The sequence below is a fragment of the Apostichopus japonicus genome, chromosome 22, assembly GCF_037975245.1.
Source record: "Apostichopus japonicus isolate 1M-3 chromosome 22, ASM3797524v1, whole genome shotgun sequence".
In the NCBI taxonomy this organism is placed as follows: domain Eukaryota; kingdom Metazoa; phylum Echinodermata; class Holothuroidea; order Aspidochirotida; family Stichopodidae; genus Apostichopus; species Apostichopus japonicus.
Window position 1 is genome coordinate 7,960,640 of NC_092582.1, and position 21,339 is coordinate 7,981,978.

Here is a 21,339-nt window from a genome sequence, read left to right on the forward strand (position 1 = left end):
TAAACCAGTTGGAAGGCCCGTGACTACATTGCTTGGGAAAATAAAATCGCAATTCAAGGACATTAATATTAACAATTTCGAAGAAGCAATAAACCTTGCGCAAGATCGTGATACGTGGCGGAGGTTAATCACTGAGCATGTCGGATAGACGAGACTCAACTTACTTACTACTACTATGTACAATGAGCCAATTTGCACAAAATAACTCAAGAATTCATTCAAATATCTAGCTTAGTCATATTTTTTGTCAGGGGGATATTCTGACCTATAGTGCAACATATCCGATGGGGGAGGGGGAAGAGGATTGAGATTCCACCATCACACTGGCCTAGCGCAAATATCTATTTCGTTTATTGTTTGCTCTGATTGTGGCAACTCTGAAGCGTTAAAGCCACATTTGTCCTTCACCTCGCACTACAATGACATGTGTTTGTATACCAATACAGTTGTTCTAGTGTTTACTCTGATTTGGAAATTCTAAAGCGGTAAAGCCACAAGTTTCGGGAAGTTCTTCGTTTATATAGGACTTGCGAGTGATACATTACACCATATTTATTTTTGGTCGACTACGTACTGTGTAGATATAAAGTGTGTCGCAAGCTGCGACACATATAAGTAGAGATGGCCTCCCTTTGCCAATTAGACAGTTGTTTGACTTCCTTCAAATGCAGACGGAACAATACGGAGAGAAAAAAATATGGAGGGATTACGGTCAATTAAATGTGTTGTAGTTGGTGACGGGTGAGTAGAAAACAGTATATCGATACGCCCAGGCGCCTGGGTTGAGCGTGTGAGGACCAATTTTGCGACATAATAGTCTTGGTGTAATATGAAGCAGTAGGCTACAGTAGGCATTATCATGATGTTGTTTCTCTTTGAGGTAAATGATGTCAGGATTGAACCGTAGCTTGTGGTGTCTGTAGTTCCAATAATCAATATGGTACTGTATCTTTACGAACTGTACTGTATAGGTTACCTAAGGTTGAATGCTCTTTGTTTTATGTACAATTAGTTGTTGTGTTGAATTTCAGACTATTGGTATTAAATCATAATTGAATATAGACATATGAGGTTTTTTTCTCTTCAATTTCCTAAACGTATTGCAGAACTGTTGGGAAGACCTGCTTGCTTATTAGCTATACAACAAATGCCTTCCCAGGAGAGTACATTCCAACTGTGTAAGTTGCTTTTCTTCTTCCTTTGCTGTTATAACCCCCCCCCCCCCCCCACCTCCTAATGTCCTATATTTATTCAATGTTGAATACCTATTGTTCAGTACTGTAGCTTTTTGACCTAACCACTTGTTTTCCTTAGATAATTTTTGTTCTATTAGATGGAATCTTAAGCTCTGGATTGTGAATATAAAAAGAACTTAAAAACTGAACTTGGTTGCCAGCTATTATAATCTTATTCTACAGAATTGTAGGAGCCATTGACTGTAAAGGTGTTCCATTTACTTTCTGTATTTTGATACTAACCTTGTGTATCTTCACAAGAAATAATTTAGGTACATGTTTTCTGAAACACTTTTTAGGTCTCTAAAGCCTGAAAATAGTGAAACTACAAAACTGATAAATGTTGCTGAGCACTGTTGTTATTATAATATTATTATCATAAATTATTCTTTAAAAATGTGTTTTCAATATCCTTAAAATGTCTTCTTACAATTCAATTTTATCAGATTTGATAGCTACTCTGCCAATGTACTGGTGGATGGAACAGCAGTGAGTTTTGGATTATGGGATACAGCGGGTCAGGAAGCTTATGATAGGTTAAGGCCATTATCCTATCCAGGAGCAGTGAGTATTTAACTTCAACCTAGTTACTGGTGGTACTCAATTAACATTAATTCACGACATCAGACAGAAGTTTATCCAGTAAACAGATTGAATGATTGACCAGAATATGACAGGGTATAATTGGATACAAAGAACTGCCTTTATTTGTTCATTTAAGTTAAGAATTTTTGTTTAAGTAAAAAAAAGGCATATAGGCCTTGCTTATATATCTATATTGAAAAATTGTTGTAATTCTGTGCAAATTGATTATTTTATAATATCAACTGAAACAATTTATTAAGAAGAAAGAATTTGTGTTGCAGTTGCTTAAATTTGATAAGTAATGGATGAGAGAGAATAATAAATAATGGATAAGCATTCAAACTGTACAATAGGTGTTGAATAAGGTGAGTCCTCAGTTCCAGGACAGACTGCTTTCAGTTAACTAAAGGGTATGACAACAGACTTTCAAGAGCTAGTACCGATAGGTTTTCCCCATTCTGATGAATCTTTTGGCAAATCAACTCCATCGGTGTGCCAGGAAAGAGAATAATTTCAATCCAACCTCATTCCTTTTTCCCCAGGATGTGTTTTTGATCTGTTTTTCACTGGCCAGTCCGACTTCCTTCGGAAATGTTCGAGAAATATGGTATCCAGAGATACACCACCACTGCCCTAACGTGCCAATCGTCTTAGTAGGAACAAAAGTGGACCTCCGGGATCATTTAGACACAAAAATCACTTTGCTTAAAAATAAAGAGTCACCAATCACGTTTGTGCAGGTGAGTTTTTGTCATTAGACAAGTTATCTATTTCATCGTGATCGCCGTACACTGCAGGCGTGAAACTCGAGAAACACATGCTGTAAGTTACGGTATAGGTATACTATATTATATAATTGCTCTACTTCTATGTATTGAGCACTTTTGCAACAGGAAGTGAACATCTGAATCTTTGTTTAATATATGCAGTGTTGTAGCTATGCCGGTCAGCGACGGTCGGACTTGGCCAGCACTAACGTTTGCCGACCGGTACTCCAAGTAAAAAATTCAAATAATGACCGGCATTGTATATCTGATCGACCAATACAAAATTCAGTAAATAGTGTCACAAAATGACTGTAAAAGAAATCACTCTCACTCAAAATTTATTTGATCTTTGGAAAAATAATATAAATAACGAAATCGGAAGGTCACTGCTGTTCGACTATAACTATAAACAAACTGAATATCTCTTCTCAGTACCCGGTCAAACTAACTTAAAGGTAAGGTCCTGTTTTATTCAACAACACTTTGAGCAGAATAATACACACGACGGAACACATAAAAATTAAAATTTACAACAAGGCCAAGGTTTATTGAATTTTATTAACTATTATTATTTACTCAAAAGTCAAAACATATCAATTTGCTGTTGCTATAGAGAGGCACAAAATACCGATAACTATGCAAGTAATGAAATTCTGTACAGTACAGTAAATCATTAATATCATAAATCACAAAACAACATATGTCACATATTTAATCTAAACTTATATAAGCCTTATTAAAAATTAAAATATGTTATTGTCTCATCCATAAAGGTCTGAAGTAGTGGAATGTTTATGCCTCAAATTATGGCCATATAAGTCACCATTTTGCATCTGAGCACTGTGCATAAGGCAAAAATTTTCAAAGAGGACACCCCTTCCCCTTATACCCCTCCCCCTGGAGGTGGAAATCACAGGCAACCGTCACTCCAGAGAAATCAACCGCCACCTGCAAAATCCTAGCTACAACTCTGTATGTATATATATATATCTACATATATCTACATTTACATATATATACATATAAATATCTTATATATGTACAAACAAAGGAATATCTTTGTGGAGAAGTCGAAACATTCCAGGCCTAGACTTTCACAATTTCAGCCACTTGCTAATAAATACCTTGTGCTTTAAAAATAAAGTTCCCACTGGCATTATCCTGAATTACAGCACACACACTTCAACACAGGCTTATGAGAGCAGCTCAGTAATATTTACTGATAATAAGCAGTACTTTAAGAACTGTTGGTAGGTACACGAAGAAATCACGAAGACTTTAACGTTTTTTTTTAAAATCATTTTCATGTTCGTTTGTACCCGACTGATCATGTGTATCTGTTCTTAATTGTCTATTAAAAACAAATGCCATATTTTCCCTCTTGAAAACAGTGAAATCCACTGGCATCTAGCCAGTATTAATTATAACTTGAATTTCGAGACCTACATTCATAATTATAAATGCTCCCTTCAAGCATGAACAGGTGGTAGCACTGTTCTTCATTTTAAGTTATGAATATTACTTGAATGATAGGATTATTGTGTTAAATTTATCAAAGTATATATCTTGCAACTTGAGTGTCAATGTTGCATATCATTTATCGACAGACGAACATTAATAACAAAATCAATAAATCATGTGTTGACAAGGCTGTAAATTCAGACTACTTTAACTTCGTGTAACATGTATGATGAGCAGTATGTAATGATAAGTATTTCTAATGGATGGTCTTTTCCATATCTAAGTTTAGTCAAGATATTCCGGCACTCCTCCCCATATTAGATAAGTGTGATCTGTTAATCTCTCTCTAAAAAAAAAATAAAAAAAAATGTCCAGTTCATGAGAGTCATATACCAGACATCACATTTACCCAAAATTGCTACACAGCTTCCAAAAAGGAACACATAGCAGAAATTTGTACATTGCCATATTTAACTTTTATGTTTAAAACTTATATATATAATCAGATTTAGTACTTATTATTATATACACTTACTTATTATTATAAACACTTACTCAATATTTGAGATATATATGAAACAAATAGGTCAGATTTTTTCAGCCCTAAATATTGAGTTTTAGTAACTCTTTGTCCTTCATATCCCTATGTGGTAATGCGTTTTGACAGATCTTTATCTAACACAACTATTGTTGCAACAAACACAAATAATACTTGCAAGGTACATTTTTGCTCTACATATATTGATAGTTTTTTTGCTTCTTTTTACAAAGGGACTGAAACTGAGTAAAGAGATTGGTGCCGTGAAGTATGCAGAATGTTCAGCTTTGACTCAGCAGGGAATGAAGACGGTATTCGATGAAGCAATCCGAGCAGTCATCGCTCCCAGGCCCAAGCCCAATAGGAGAAGACGATGTTCTGTAATGTGAACTGTTAACTTGCCACTGTTTGTTCTAAGACACTATATTAAAATAAGAGTGTGAAGATGCATGCTACCTCAAACTGATATTATGGATGTCTAAGAAAGAAACTGTTACCAAAGCCAAATTATGGCTGGATAACAACAAACTCAAAAAATATGCTAGGAACAGGGCCAGGCCAGTCATTATGTAAATGAACATAGCTAGTATGTATTGTAAGGGAGAGGACGAATTTGGCTGGCATTTATGACAAGCCATATATAATTTATCAGCCATTTTTATGCCTTGTGAGAAACAAGAGGATACGGAATCATGAAAAGTGTACTGAGTGTAGTAGGGAAGCGGGGGGGGGGGGGGGGGGAGCGTGGGGATGGTTGGTCTTTGATCATTTTTTGTTATTGCAAAGTTTGATATTATTATTGCTACGTAATGGAAAAGTTAAACCATCATTACAGAGGACTGCCTAGGAAATGTTTCCTTTGAAGTGTATCTTAACCATGTTTTGTTTTGTTTTGATTTATGTAGCCCAATTTAGGATATCGGTGGCATTATATTTGGAGATGCCAAAAACATACCATTGCCAGTCAGACTCCTTTATTATGGTCCTGCAACTGACTTTAGGGCAAAACACTTGGAGAAGCGATCTGTGTTGTCTTAATCTTAACTGTCACCATAGTGTTACGTTTTGATTGTATATAAGTCGCAATAGTATACATTGTATAATATGTACAGGTAGGCGTGACAGCCATTTTGATACTTGATGTAAATATAATTTTAATCAGGGTTTGCACAACTGTACCACTCTTTCAGGTTTTTTTTTACTATTTAATGCATATTAATGAGTATATACTACCAAAATAAAAAACATAGTTTTTATACAATGATTGATGTTTTGCCTTTTCTATGTGTCTATTTTCCCCTTCTTCTTCTCTGCAATGATTGGATTTAATAACCAATTAATTGAACAATGCACTCAAACTAGGCATTTGTCTTACCCAGCCTTAAACAGATTCCTTCATGAATCAGTCCTATAAATCCCTCCCCAACCTCCCCCCCCCCTGCCAATCTCTCCTCCAATGTTACTGTCCATGATTCTTCACTGCATATACTATATTCACTCCAATAACTAGTGCAGAGGTCCGAATTCTAAAGGGTTGTGCTTTTAACCCAAAAGACACACTCAAATATTTGAAACAAAGAAAACAAGAACAAATAGAATTCTATTAGACCAGCTTCGTGTAATCCTCTGCCCCCCCCCCTCCTCCCAAACAACTGTCACCAGGCTGGGCGGATTGGGCCTACCGTTCTATGGGTTTGCAATCGTTGCGCCGCTGGGGGATGAAGCTTTGAGCGGCACTGTCAATAGAGTTACCAAAGACACCTACTAAGATGTCATACTGTTTTGCCTGAATCATAGTTTTAATTGGTGCATTATGTACCCCAGTGGTAGCAATTTATGACCACTGCCCCTCCCACTAGGCATTATCCTACCCATTCAAATATATACATAATAGTTGCCATAGTATGCTTTTGTGACTAGAAATTGAAATATTAATGGACGAGGGGGCTAATTACCTTATTACTTATATTAACTAATATTTTAACATTTGGAGGCCCAAAGGTTGAGATATTAGGCCCGCTAGCAAGTAAATATTTAGCCTGTATATCTGATTAATCAGATAGTTAGAAAATCTTTGTAGCCAATAAGAATATCTTACTATAGTCACTTTTTCGATATTTTAAATTCCATATACAAAGAGGCGGATCTATGTTTTAATGAGGGGCGTGGCCATGCATGGATTCTTTGAAGCTGGTTCCTTTGTACGGGGTGCTGTTATATTAGATGCATGATTATTGGCGCACGGAGCAAGGGAATAGTCTTACCGGTAGTTTCCGCTTTTGTATAATTTTTTATTCAATCTGTATTACAGATAAATAAAGAAAAATAATCAAGATAATAATTTAAAAAGAGCGCCATCATTTTGAAAACTTTCCGCGCTGTAAATATATCATTGTGCTTAAACAATACGCTTAGTTATAAAAAGAACACATATACACAACCTTGCCAACCCGATATCAACAAAACTGAATGATCTGACGTCCACAGGGCTCGCTAAACCAAAGAATACTGACAAAAATAACATGCAAATACACACACGCACGACCCCCATCCCAGAAATGGCAATAAATATACACCTGACCCACCCCGCAAATACAGCTGGTTATACTCAGTTGTAGAGTATACTTATAGGCCTACTTTGATGATTCAGTACACGTAGCCTACACTGTTATAGGCCAGCAAACAAACTCTAAAGACATGATCGAAGTTATAAGAAATTAGATGTTAACATCAAATTAGAATACCTACTTCTTTGGCGGAATCAACCAGCAATTCTAAAAAACGTGATCACTTAATTGGTAATCAACTGTAAAAAAATGCTAAATGATGAAAATATGTTTATCGGTAAATACAATGGTTAGCCATAGGCCTACTGTTTTTCTAGAAACCTCAACTGGGCGCTCCCTTGGGACGCCGAAATAAATCGAAACAATCATCATCATTAAGTTTTCAATCGCTCAGATATTGATAAATATCACTGATCAGCTGGGCCATATGCAATTAACGTAAGTTTATTAAGGAAGTTGTAGCCCTATCTGAGTCAGCTATAATCGTAACGTGTCGATATTCATAAGTAGGCATATGATATTCTTTATATATTCTTTTATATATTATATATATATATGAATTCTATAAATATATCTCTTCATAACAATCTCAAGTTGGCTACGCAGGTAAAACTTCCAGACGCAGATATGCAAAGAATTGTGGCGGCGAACAGTTAATTCTGCACACGTAAATAAAGTAGATCTCCTTGAGTGGCATATACTTTTTCAAAACAATACGTAAAATGCTCTACGTTGGTTCGTTACTATCGAATTGAACAAGACAGTTTAAATTTGAACGCATTTGATTTAACAAGATCCTGCAAAAAAGGTGCAAGCAACAAATGTTAACCGTATTTATCCGCAACGACTCGGCTTTATCTGTACTACTTCAGCTCTTGCAACATATAGGCACTCGTAACGTTCTTATTATACACTATGGCCGTTTATTGCATATATCACGTGTTTTAGAATGACGAACCAGGGCCAAGAAATCGACCAAGCAGTTCTTACAGACCGGAGGGTGTTACATTTTCAAAGACTATATAGGCCTACATTTGTGGAGAGTTAGCTCAGTGGTTAACCCCGGTGCCTTTCAATCATAAGGTCCCCGGTTCGAGTCACTCCCAGATTAATGTATGTCGTCCAGTTACAGAGTTGTTGACAATTAACAATTCATAATCATGGACGTTAAATATGAATGTAAGAGACTGACTTCGGTCAGGTTGCGGCTTTGATAAGCCGATTAGGCTTCTTCGCGAGTTCCTGCTTGCACCGAACTGGCTTCTGAATCAGAATGGGTTAATGCAGTGGCGTAGCTACAGGGGGCGTGGGGGCGACAACCCCCATGAAAGCCTGTCGCCCCCAGTCGCCCCCAGTCGCCCCCAGTCGCCCCCAGTCGCCCCCAGTCGCCCCCAGTCGCCCCCACTTGGATTTTGGGTGTCGAAAAAAAAATTACATGTGCAAAAAATATATCATTGGTCTGAATGGTCTCGAATCTCTATGATGACAACTCATGAACGACCCTTCGACCGCGGACCGGCAGTAGGCTATAGTTGCTGAAAAACCAGATGTGACATAGCGCATAGGCCGAGAAGTCTACAGTATAATCGCACTGTACTGAAAACGCATGTTAACGACCGTCGAATAATATAATTCCTGCTCTACAAGACTACAACACACATAATGTTTACTACTGAATCTGTGTGTTCGACTGTTCGGGCAAACTTTGCCTTTGTCACTCTTTTTTTTTAAATATCCATAATCCCTAACATACAAATAAATACTAATATACAAACAGCCAATCAGTATCTTGTAATCAGTGCGCATTAACTGATCAAACAAGCTAGTGAGCAATACTATACCCTTATAGAAAGATGGTTTCCAAGTACTTGAATGCCAAAGAAGATGTTAAAAGGTAAAAAATGCTGACACCATACACATGTTTCTCACATCATTGCTCGCGTCATTGCCTCGATACCCTGTTACATTTTCAATCGGGTTTTCACTTCTGGGACGTACCCTGATGCTCTTAAAACCGCTAAAAAAACAAATATTCAAGAAAGGAGACAACACTATCGCTGAGAACTACCGGCCAACAGTGGCGGAGCGTCCAAACAGTCAGGGGATCGGATGCCCCCCCCCCCCCTGACGGACTCAAATGGACTGCTGACGCCCTTTTCAGCTTTTTAGCACTTTTTACTTATTCGCGATTATTGACTTTTTTTATTGCACTCTCATCTACCTATCGACAATTGTCACATTTTGTTGATGTAGTTTACTGACAAAATGCTCTAACGTACGGCGGCATTTAATTTATCGGCACTTAATTCTGTTGTGCGAAACTCTTTCCAAGAACTGTACGGGGATTACGATCTATTTTTTTCGAAAACATGAGCACTCACAAAGATACCACAGGGATTGTGATGAAGCGCATGTACTATCAACACCCATATAAACTTCCGACTTGTCACACATATTTATTCTTCGTTTATCTGCAAATTAGCAAGGCCCGGAAAGGGTCATTTCCGGCGATCTAGGGAATATCTTTACTCCAAAAAAATCTGTACGCTCCGCGCCAACCTGTGGTGGAACCCCGCTTAGATAGTGTCGAAAGCGCCCCTACAGGCCATTCTCGCCCCCCTGACCAATACCCCTAGCTCCGCCACTGCCGGCCAATCAGTCTTTCACCCTAATAATATCTCAGACGCAATCTGTGATGTCAGTTTGACATATAGTTCGGTCATTTCAGTATGTTACTTGGCTGAAAGCCCAGTCAATCTTTCTTTATTTTCCACGCGCAATTTGTCGAAAAATGTCAATGCCGGTGTCAAACTCACAAAAGATATGTCATGACATTTCAAAGTAACTTACCAGATTTTTGTTTTTTCTATTTTACTTAACTATTTGATGACCATATCAAAACATGGGATCTCAAAATAAAGGATGTTGAGAAAACTTTAGAGCAGCTTAGAAGGCCTGGGAAGTGTCATTTCCAACGATCTAGGAGGCCTATTTAGCTAAAAAAAATTGGTACGCTGCGCGCCAACTCATGGTGGCGCTCCGCTTAGATAGTAACAAGAAAATGGTCAAGCGCCCCCCCAGGAAATGTTCAAGCCCCCCCCCCCCAGCGCCCCCAACTGAAAAAAATCCTGGCTACGACACTGGGTTAATGTCTGATGGCAAAGCAATCCTATCTTTTAAGGTGCGGGGGAAGAAGGAATATTTATATAAATTCTTTCTAGCGTAGGGAACTAACTCGTGAACGAAATAACTTCAACACATGGGCTACAGTAACAAAGATCCCTTCATCGAATAACTGACTAACTAATTTGATCTCCACCACGCACAAGGACATGTTTTTGTATACCAATACATTGTTCTAGTGTTTGCTCTGATTTGGAAACTCAAAAGCGGTAGTGCCATATGTTCCGCAAAGTTTTTCGTTTATATAGGACTTGCGAGTGGTACATATTACACCATATCTATTTATGGTCGATTGCGTACTGTATATACTATAGCCTTTCTATAGTGTCGCAAGCTGCAACATATATATATAAGTAGAGATGGCGTCCCTTTGGCAAGGACACAGTTGTTTGATTTCCTTCAAATACAGACGGAATAAGGAGAAAGAAAAAGAACATGCAGGGAATTCGGTCAATTAAATGTGTTGTCGTTGGTGACGGGTGAGTAGAAAACAGTACATCGATACGCCCAGGCGCCTGGGTTGAGTGTGTGAGGACCAATTTTGCGAAATAATAGTATAGGTGTAATGATATGAAGCAGTAGCATGGTGGGCTCATAATTGACGCACTTAAGGATTTGATCAACGATATCTATCAAGGAAAAATCCAAATCACTCGACTGTATGTGTTTTTCATATGTGTAGTTCCTCAGAAATGTTATGATCTCAAAATATTTAAGGTTCTGTGCTTATGCACCGTACAAATGAGCAGAATTTGACCACAAAATGTCTGCCGTGTCAAGTTCTTTCATACCCCTAAATTGACACATTCGTTGTAAAGCTAACTGTAGTGTAGGCCTTAGTATACATCCATTGACTTTAGATGCTGTTTGCTATGCTCTGAGCCTCTAAGCTCAGACAGGTCAGGGCCCTGAGAGTAGTGTTATCATATTGAGGTAATGTTGGTTATATTTAGGAGTGTAAGATTTCCAAATGCCCAAAAAATGTGCAAAACTGGTGGGAGGGTGTTAAAAGCTTAAAAAATACCACAATTTGGTCAGCAAATAGCTGAAATTGATTCAAGCTCATGAAATATGTCATTCTGCTTGACTGCAAAAAGTTTAGGTGGCCTGCTGTATCGTTGCTAGTAATAATTGAAGGTGCGTCAATTACGGGGGTGCGTCAATTATGAAGCCTTTACTATACAGTATAGGCATATTGTCATAATTTGGTCCTCTTTGTGGGAAATGATGTCAGGATTGAACCGCTTGTGGTGTCTGTAGTTTCAATAATCAATGTATGGTACTGTATCTTTACGAACTGTACTGTATAGGTTACCTTAAGGTTTTAAATGAATGCTCTTTGTTTTATGTACAAGTAGTTGTTGTGTTGAATTTCAGACTATTGGTATTAAATCATAATTTCCTATAGACGATTGATTTTTTTCTTCGATTTCTTAAACATATTACAGAACTGTTGGGAAGACCTGCTTGCTTATTAGCTATACAACAAATTCCTTCCCAGGGGAATATATTCCAACTGTGTAAGTTGTTTTTCTTCTTCCTTTGCTGTTATAGTCCCCCCCCCCCCACCTTATTATTGTCTTATATTTATTCAATGTTGAATACCTATTGTTCAGTACTGTAGCTTTTGGACCTAACCACTTGTTTTCCTTAGATAATTTTTGTTCTATTAGCTGGAATCTTAAGCTCTGGATTGTGAATAGGGGACTATCAAAGAAGTTAAAAACATGAACTTGGTAGCCAGCTATTATCATCTTATTCTACAGAATTTTAGTAGCCATTGACTGTAAAGGTGTTCCATATACTTTCTGTATTTTGATACTAACCTTGTGTATCTTCACAAGGAATAATTAAGGACTTTAGAGACCTAAAAAGTGTTTCACAAACCATGTACATGTTTTGTGAAACACTTTTTAGGTCTCTAAAGTCTGAAAATAGTGAAACTACAAAACTGAAAAATGTTGCTGAGCACTGTTGTTATTATTATATTATTATCATAAATTATTCTTTAAAACTGTGTTTTCAATATCCTTAAAATGTCTTCTGCACATTTCTTACAATTCAATTTAATCAGATTTGAAAATTATTCTGCCAATGTACTGGTGGATGGAACACCAGTGAGTTTTGGATTATGGGATACAGCGGGTCAGGAAGCTTATGATAGGTTAAGGCCGTTATCCTATCCAGGAGCAGTGAGTATTTAACTTCAACCTAGATACTGGTGGTACTCAATTAACATTAATTTGCGACATCAGGCAGAAGTCTATCCAGTAAACAGATTGGACGATTGACCAGAACATGACAGTGAATAATTGGATACAAAGAACTGCCTTATTTTTTATATTTTTTTTTATTAATTATTTTTTCAAGATAAACAAAGACATATAGGCCTGGCCGATATATAGAGTAATGGATGGGAGAGAATAAATAATGGATAAGCATTCAAACTGTACAATAAGTGTAAGTCCTCAGTTCCAGGACAGACTATTAAAATAAAACCTTACATGTTGTGATTAGGTGTTTTCATTTGACTAAAAGGTATAAATGGACTTTCAAGAGCTAGTACCAATATGTTTCCTCATTCTGATGAATCTTTTGGCAAAGCAACTCCATCAGTGTGCCAGCAAAGAGAATAGTTTCAGTCTAACCTCATTCCTATCTCCCCAGGATGTGTTTTTGATCTGTTTTTCACTGATGAGTCCGACTTCCTTTGGAAATGTTCGAGAAAAATGGTATCCAGAGATACACCACCACTGCCCTAACGTGCCAATCGTCTTAGTAGGAACAAAAGTGGACCTCCGGGATCATTTAAACACAAAAATCACTTTGCAGCAAAATAAAGAGTCACCTATCACGTTTGTGCAGGTGAGTTTTTGTCATTAGACAAGTTATATAGCTATAACATTATGATCACCGTACACTGCATCTTTGTTATATATATGTATGCAGTGTTGTAGCTACGCCGGTCAGCGCCGGTCGGACTTGGCCAGCACTAACGTTTGCCAACCGGTACTCCAAGTAAAAAGTTCAAATAATGACCGGCATTGCGTATCTGATTGACCGGTACAAAATTCAGTAAAATTGTGTCACGAAATGACTGTTAAAGAAATCACTCTCACACATATATATGTATGAATATATATATAATCATGTTTAGTACTTATTATTTCATTGATATATTCAAGTGTAAATTTGTGTGTGAAACACTTACTCAATATTTGAGATATATAAGATACACATATGTCAGATTTTTGTCAGCCCTAAATACTGAGTTTTAGTAACTCTTTGTCCTTCATATCCCTATGTGGTAATGCATTTTGACAGATCTTTATCTAACACAATTATTGTTGCAACAAACACAAATAATACTTGCAAGGTACATTTTTGCTATACATATATTGATTGATTGATAGTTTTTTTGTTTCTTTTTACAAAGGGACTGAAACTGAGTAAAGAGATTGGTGCCGTGAAGTATGCGGAATGTTCGGCTTTGACTCAGCAGGGAATGAAGACGGTATTCGATGAAGCAATCCGAGCAGTCATCGCTCCCAGGCCCAAGCCCAAGCGGAGAAGACGATGTTTTGTTTTGTGAACTGTTAACTTGCCACTGTTTGTTCTAAGACACTATATTAAAATAAGAGTGTGAAGATGCATGCCACCTCAAACTGATATTATGGATGTCTAAGAAAGAAACTGTTACCAAAGCCAAATTATGGCTGGATAACAACAAACTCAAAAAATATGCTAGGAACAGGGCCAGGCCAGTCATTATGTAAATGAACATAGCTAGTATGTATTGTAAGGGAGAGGATGAATTTGGCTGGCATTTATGACAAGCCATATATAATTTATCAGCCATTTTTATGTCTTGTGAGAAACAAGAGGATACGGAATGGTGAAAAGTGTACTGAGTGTAGTAGGAAAGCGGGGGGGGGGGGGGGGGAGGGTGGGGATGGTTGGTCTTTGATCATTTTTTGTTATTGCAAAGTTTGATATTATTATTGCTACGTAATGGAAAAGTTAAACCATCATTACAGAGGAATGCCTAGGAAATGTTTCCTTTGAAATGTATCTTAACCATGTTTTGTTTTGTTTTGATTTATGTAGCCCAATTTAGGATATCGGTGACATTATATTTGGAGATGCCAAAAACACAACTTACCACTGCCAGTCAGACTCCTTTATTATGGTCCTGTAACTGACTTTAGAGCAAAACACTTGGAGAAGCAATCTGTGTTGTCTTAATCTTAACTGTCAACATAGTGTTACGTTTTGATTGTATATAAGTCACAATAGTATACATTGTATAATATGCACAGGTAGGCGTGACTGCCATTTTGATACTTGATGTAAATATAATTTTTATCAGTGTATGCACAACTGTATCACTTTTTCAGGTTTTTTTACTATTTAATGCATATTAATGGGTATACTACCAAAATAAAAAACAAGAGTTTTTATACAATGATTGATGGTTTGCCTTTTCTATGTGTCTATTTTCCCCTTCTTCTTCTCTGCAATGATTGGATTTAATAACCAATTAATTGAACAATGCACTTAAACTAGGCATTTGTCTAGCCCAGCCTTAAACAGATTCCTTCATGAATCAGTCCTATAAATCCCGCCTTAAAAATAATCAAGATAATCATTTAAAAAGAGCGCCATCACTTTGAAAACTGTCCGCGTGGAAATATATCATTGTGCTTAAACAATACGATTAGTTATAAAAAGAACACATATACACATAGGCGTAGGAGCCTAATTTGATTTGGGGGGGGGGGGTGGGGGCTGTAACGACTTGCCCGAAAAATATAACCAGAATTTTTCGCGCGCCCCGCGCGCATTCCACATGTTAATGTGCATATCATATAGGCATTAATCGGTTATTACATCACATGCCAATAACATAAAATCATTTTCCGTGTTATTACCCTTCCATATTGGTTAGAATTATCGGGGAAGTTGTTACAACAATAATAATATTAACAATAATATAAGTTTAACCATTAAAAAACACATTGCAAATTCTTCTTTCAGTAGGTGCCAGTGGCGGAGCTAGGGGTATTGGTCAGGGGGAGAGAACGGTCTGTAGGGGCGCTTTCGACACTATCTAAGCGGAGCGCCACCACAGGTTGGCGCGGAGCATACAGAAAATTTTTGAGTAAAGATACTTCCTAGATCGCCGGAAATGACCCTTTCCAGGCCTTGCTAATTTGCAGATAAACGAAGAATAAATAGGTGTCATCGCCATTTGTCAGAAAATTGCACCAACAAAATGTGACAAATGTCAATAGGTATTTGAGAGCGCAATAAAAAAGTCAATAATCGCGAATAAGTAAAAAGTGGTAAAAAGCTGAAAAGGGCGCCAGCAGTCCGTTTGAGTCCGTCAGGGGGGCATCCGCCCCCCCTCTGACTGTATGGACGCTCCGCCACTCAGCATATTGCCCAAATTTTCACCCAAAAAATTGAAAAGCACACTGCAAATTATTATTCTTTCAGTAGGTGCCCGAAAAAATTCTCAGCATATTGCCCGAATTTTCACCCAAAAATTGAAAAATACATTGCAAATTATTATTCTCTCAGTAGATACCCGAAAAATTCTCAGCATATTGCCGAATTTTCACCAAAAAAAAAATGAAAAACACACTGCAGATTATTCTTCTTCCAGTAGGTGCCCGAAAAAATTCTCAGCATATTGCCCGAATTTTCACCCAAAAAAATGGTTGGGGGGCTGCAGCCCCCCCGCCCGCGAATTTTTTTTCCCTGAACCTTTCGGGCAGTGTACGTGGAGTTTAGCCAATCAGAGCGACGCTGCGTTGATGACGTACTACTCAGTAAAGATGGTCAGTCGGGTAAATACGTCGCTTCAATAACATAAGGTGGAAAACGAAAGAGCGCAAGTTCGAGCCCCCGTGTGGATATTTCCGACACTTTTTCTCATGTTCAAGTAGTTATGTCCAAGTATTATATCATGAATTGAAAATCGATATTATAAGTTATGTCATGGTTTTAGTGCATGGTCATCTTATATATGAAACTCCGTAGATAGTGTGGCGAAAATATATATAGTTTCTTTTGTTTATTTTCCTTCTAGATCTTATTAGAGGGAAATCGGTCTCAACCCCAAAATGTGGTACATCCGTTTTAGGAAAGTTTATCCTAATTTAAAGGCAGATGACTGGCTAGAATAAAAGACAAGGGAAACAGATATTCATTCTGGAACAATTAAAAAGAGAGGATTTATTGCATAATAAAACAAGGGCAGTACTTGCACTCTTTATTTACCTAATTCGCTCATCAGTTTACAACAGATATTTGGCAGTTTCCACAATAAACCGTTAATTACTGGACCTCGTCTCTCACAAGGAGGTGCTATAGGACTATACCACTGTGTACAAATATTGCTGTGTAGATGTTTGTAAACTGTAAGTACGTAACATACTACTCAGGTGCGTATCCAGGGGGGGGCGTTGGGAGCGCGCGCCCCCCGGGTAAGAAAAAGAGAAGAGAAAAAAAGAGAAGAAAAAAGGAAAAAAGAGGGGAAAAAAGAGGAGAAGGAGAGGAAGGAAGGGAAAGAAAAAGAAGAAAGAGAGAAAAAGGAGAAAAAGAGGGAGTAAAAGCAAAACGCGAAGACACCGGGAAGAGAAAGAGGAACAGTGACATCATTACAGCGCTGAAGGGTAGCCAGTGACGGATCAATGATTTCGTAAAAGTGTGACTCACCTTACCCCTTACACCGACAACTCCATTTTTTGACGTTTCCATTTTCCTCTCTCACTAATGATCTTTATATATACTATATATGGTCTATCATAACGCGTGTGTAGAATTGTGCTATGAAACCAACTGTGGCTGGTCTCGAACTCGACCGTGTCGTCGGGGAACATGACGCATTTTGGGATGGGGGCGACCGCCCGCCCCCCCCCATTCAGCATTTTTTAAATGATATCGCTAAGTAATTTCAAAATAGAAAGTGCTTAGAGGCAACTTACAAGGCCTGGGAAGTGTCATTTCCAGCGATCTGGGAGACATTTTCGGCCAAAATTTTCTTGTACGCTTCGCGCCAAACTATGGTGGCGCTACGCTTAGATAATTTGCCTACAGGCTTCGCCCCTCCCTTGGCAAATTCCTCGCTACGCGCCTGTTCGAATTTGTAACGCAAACAGCAGATATCACATCATATCAGTGAGCATGAAAATGGCGTTCCAGGATGAAAAGCCTCAAATCTGTCCGACTTGCCTGAAAAAATAACCACAAATTTTTGCGCGCGAAGCGCGCGTTCAACGTGTTCATGTCAATATCATATAAGCAAGCATCGGTTATTACATCGCATGCCATCATGTACCGTACGGTCCGTTAAACTTGCGCAGTATACCGCGGGATGCTAATGTAAACAACGACATGTCTCATGTAGATGTATAAAAAGCATGGAGGTCCAATTATGTCAAAACTCTCTTTTACATTAGTAATGGCGTATTAGGGCCTGCACCCCCGCCGCGCAGTGGCGGAGCGTCCATATGGTCAGGGGGGCGGATGCCCCCCCCCTGACGGACTCAAATGGACTGCTGGCGCCTTTTTCAGCTCTTTACCACTTTTTAATTATTCGTGATTATTGACTTTTTTATTGCGCTCTCATCCACTTATTGACATTTGTCACATTTTGTTGGTGTAATTTGGCGATGACACCTTATTCTTCGTTTATCTGCCAATTAGCCAGGCCCGGAAAGGGTCATTTTCTGCGATCTAGGGAGTATCTTTACTCAAAAATTTTCTGTACGCTACGCGCCAACCAGTGGTGGCGCTCCGCTTAGATAGTGTCGAAAGCGCCCCTTCAGACCATTCTCGCCACTCCTGACCAATACCCCTAGCTCCGCCACTGCCGCCGCGCCTCCTACGCCTTTGTGTGTAGTGTTCGGTTTCGGAAATATCTGCTATTTTTTCATTTCCTTGAACCAAGTTTTATAATAGCCGTTATAACAGGTTTTTATATTTGTACACCAATAAATTAACTGTGTCTGAATTTTCGAAAATTTCTGACCAACATTCTACATCACACTTCCCTCTACTCGTGCAATTTTGACCGGTCTGTTAGGGGTTGAAGGAAGTTTTTTCTATATTGGTTGTCCATAGATGAAATTTTGTACAAGATTATGGCTATGTTTTGAAGTGAGTTTATTCACGAGAAATGTGAATTTTCAAATTCTGAACAAATATGGGGCTTAAAACCTTGAAAAGTGGGGCTGACGGGTATTGTGGGCCGCGACGTAGAATCACCTACAAAAGCAAAGACCCACAGGAGATGCGATCAGGTCGAACATGATGTGTGCCGGGTTGACAATCTTCAAAACGGTTATGGATGGAAAAAAAAACTATTAGGAAATACTTGGTTCTCAGGCAAAAAGTGTACATCTGGTTGGTCATTTCAAGCCCGAGAAGTGCCGTTTCCGGTGATCTGGGGGGTTTCAAAACAAGAAATTTTCTTGTACGCTGCGCGCCAACCGATGGTGGCGCTCCGCTTAGATAGTAATTCGCGCCCCCCGGGTTTGAAAATCCTGGATACGCGCCTGCTACTGTACCAGTACTAGTACTACAGTACTGAGTACAGTGTCATGTCCATCTGAAGACATTGTAAATTTGTACATCAGACAGCGATCATACATCGCCGTTTTTCAACAAAGAAACCGATGCAAACGTCACGTAAGTTGTGCACAATGATATAGTATAATGTTATTAGTGCAAGGCCTATATACCTTAATACTTTCTGCTGTAGTACAACAATTATGTTGACTTATCGAATGTGATTTCCCCACTTCAACATTTGGTACGCACGCTGACCATCTTTACTGAGTAGTACGTCATCAACACAGCCTCGCTCTGATTGGCTAAACTCCACGTACACTGCCCGAAAGGTTCAGGAAAAAGAAATTCGCCCCCCGCCCACCCCCCCCCCCCCCCCCGCCTCCTACGCCTATGCATATACACAACCTTGCCAACCCGATATCAACAAAACTGAATGATCTGACGTCCACAGGGCTCGCTAAACCAAAGAATACTTACTGACAAAAATAACATGCAAATACACACACGCACGACCCCCGTCCCAGAAATGGTAATAAATATACACCTGACCCACCCCGCAAATACAGCTGGTTATACTCAGTTGTAGAGTATACTTATAGGCCTACTTTGATGATTCAGTACACGTAGCCTACACTGTTATAGGCCAGCAAACAAACTCTAAAGACATGATCGAAGTTATAAGAAATTAGATGTTAACATCAAATTAGAATACCTACTTCTTTGGCGGAATCAACCAGCAATTCTCAAAAACGTGATCACTTAATTGGTAATCAACTGTAAAAAAATGCTAAATGATGAAAATATGTTTATCGGTAAATACAATGGTTAGCCATAGGCCTACTGTTTTTCTAGAAACCTCAACTGGGCGCTCCCTTGGGACGCCGAAATAAATCGAAACAATCATCATCATTAAGTTTTCAATCGCTCAGATATTGATAAATATCACTGATCAGCTGGGCCATATGCAATTAACGTAAGTTTATTAAGGAAGTTGTAGCCCTATCTGAGTCAGCTATAATCGTAACGTGTCGATATTCATAAGTAGGCATATTATATTCTTTATATATTCTTTTATATATTATATATATATATGTATTCTATAAATATATCTCTTCATAACAATCTCAAGTTGGCTACGCAGGTAAAACTTCCAGACGCAGATATGCAAAGAATTGTGGCGGCGAACAGTTAATTCTGCACACGTAAATAAAGTAGATCTCCTTTTTTTTTTTTTTTTTCTTAAAAAGTATCTCCTTGAGTGGCATATACTTTTTCAAAACAATACGTAAAATGCTCTACGTTGGTTCGTTACTATCGAATTGAACAAGACAGTTTAAATTTGAACGCATTTGATTTAACAAGATCCTTCAAAAAAGGTGCAAGCAACAAATGTTAACCGTATTTATCCGCAACGACTCGGCTTTATCTGTACTACTTCAGCTCTTGCAACATATAGGCACTCGTAACGTTCTTATTATACACTATGGCCGTTTATGGCATATATCACGTGTTTTAGAATGATGAACCAGGGCCAAGAAATCGACCAAGCAGTTCTTACAGACCGGAGGGTGTTACATTTTCAAAGACTATATAGGCCTACATTTGTGGAGTGTTAGCTCAGTGGTTAACGCCGGTGCCTTTCAATCATAAGGTCCCCGGTTCGAGTCACTCCCAGATTAATGTATGTCGTCCAGTTACAGAGTTGTTGACAATTAACAATTCATAATCATGGACGTTAAATATGAATGTAAGAGACTGACTTCGGTCAGCTTGCGGCATTGATAAGCCGATTAGGCTTCTTCGCGAGTTCCTGCTTGCAGGGTGATCTAATACACATACATGTATCGTTAGATTAATCGTCCATTAGGCCTTCGTAAAATTTCGCTAACTTGGCGAGGATACAGTAACATATGTTGTTCAATTTGACCAATCAGTGTCAAGGACTGTGTGCGTTCTCTGTCACGTCCGAAACAGGCGTGATTCGAGATTGACAGCTATAGTTGTGATGCTTTTAGTCATCATTTATACGTTTACATAGCACATGCTAGCTAGAGTATAAACATTACACATTATAGCTTCCATTTGGTCTACGTTAAAGACCAAACACCGAACTGGCTTCTGAATCAGAATGGGTTAATGCAGTGGCGTAGCTACGGGGGGCGTGGGGGCGACAACCCCCATGAAAGCCTGTCGCCCCCAGTCGCCCCCACTTGGATTTTGGGTGTCGAAAAAAAAAATTACATGTGCAAAAAATATATCATTGGTCTGAATGGTCTCGAATCTCTATGATGACCACTCATGAACGACCCTTCGACCGCGGACCGGCAGTAGGCTATAGTTGCTGAAAAACCAGATGTGACATAGCGCATAGGCCGAGAAGTCTACAGTATAGTCGCACTGTACTGAAAACGCATGTTAACGAC

At 38.6% G+C, this 21,339-nt stretch overlaps 2 protein-coding genes across 2 annotated transcripts; both read left to right on the forward strand.

The window, feature by feature from the left end:
• The first annotated feature begins 523 nt into the window (after positions 1-523).
• LOC139964254 (ras-related C3 botulinum toxin substrate 1-like) lies at positions 524-5,850 on the forward strand. Its single transcript, XM_071965708.1, has 5 exons — positions 524-741; positions 1,107-1,178; positions 1,682-1,799; positions 2,363-2,560; positions 4,820-5,850. The coding sequence occupies exons 1-5, from the start codon at positions 698-700 to the stop codon at positions 4,973-4,975; spliced, it is 588 nt and encodes a 195-aa protein (XP_071821809.1). The 5' UTR covers positions 524-697; the 3' UTR covers positions 4,976-5,850.
• Positions 5,851-10,645: 4,795 nt separating this feature from the next.
• LOC139964255 (ras-related C3 botulinum toxin substrate 1-like) lies at positions 10,646-14,801 on the forward strand. Its single transcript, XM_071965709.1, has 5 exons — positions 10,646-10,815; positions 11,785-11,856; positions 12,411-12,528; positions 13,004-13,201; positions 13,773-14,801. Exons 1-5 carry the CDS (start codon positions 10,772-10,774, stop codon positions 13,926-13,928), a joined length of 588 nt encoding a protein of 195 aa, XP_071821810.1. The 5' UTR covers positions 10,646-10,771; the 3' UTR covers positions 13,929-14,801.
• The last annotated feature ends 6,538 nt before the right edge of the window (positions 14,802-21,339 follow it).

Excerpts from the sequence above, each read along its gene's own strand:
- LOC139964254 (XM_071965708.1), top strand. The coding sequence starts at position 698 with ATGGAGGGATTACGGTCAATTAAATGTGTTGTAGTTGGTGACGG. Across the intron at positions 742-1,106 it reads TGTGTTGTAGTTGGTGACGG|AACTGTTGGGAAGACCTGCT; the intron begins GTGAGTAGAAAA and ends AACGTATTGCAG. Across the intron at positions 1,800-2,362 it reads CATTATCCTATCCAGGAGCA|GATGTGTTTTTGATCTGTTT; the intron begins GTGAGTATTTAA and ends CTTTTTCCCCAG.
- LOC139964255 (XM_071965709.1), top strand. The coding sequence starts at position 10,772 with ATGCAGGGAATTCGGTCAATTAAATGTGTTGTCGTTGGTGACGG. Across the intron at positions 10,816-11,784 it reads TGTGTTGTCGTTGGTGACGG|AACTGTTGGGAAGACCTGCT; the intron begins GTGAGTAGAAAA and ends AACATATTACAG. Across the intron at positions 11,857-12,410 it reads GGGGAATATATTCCAACTGT|ATTTGAAAATTATTCTGCCA; the intron begins GTAAGTTGTTTT and ends CAATTTAATCAG.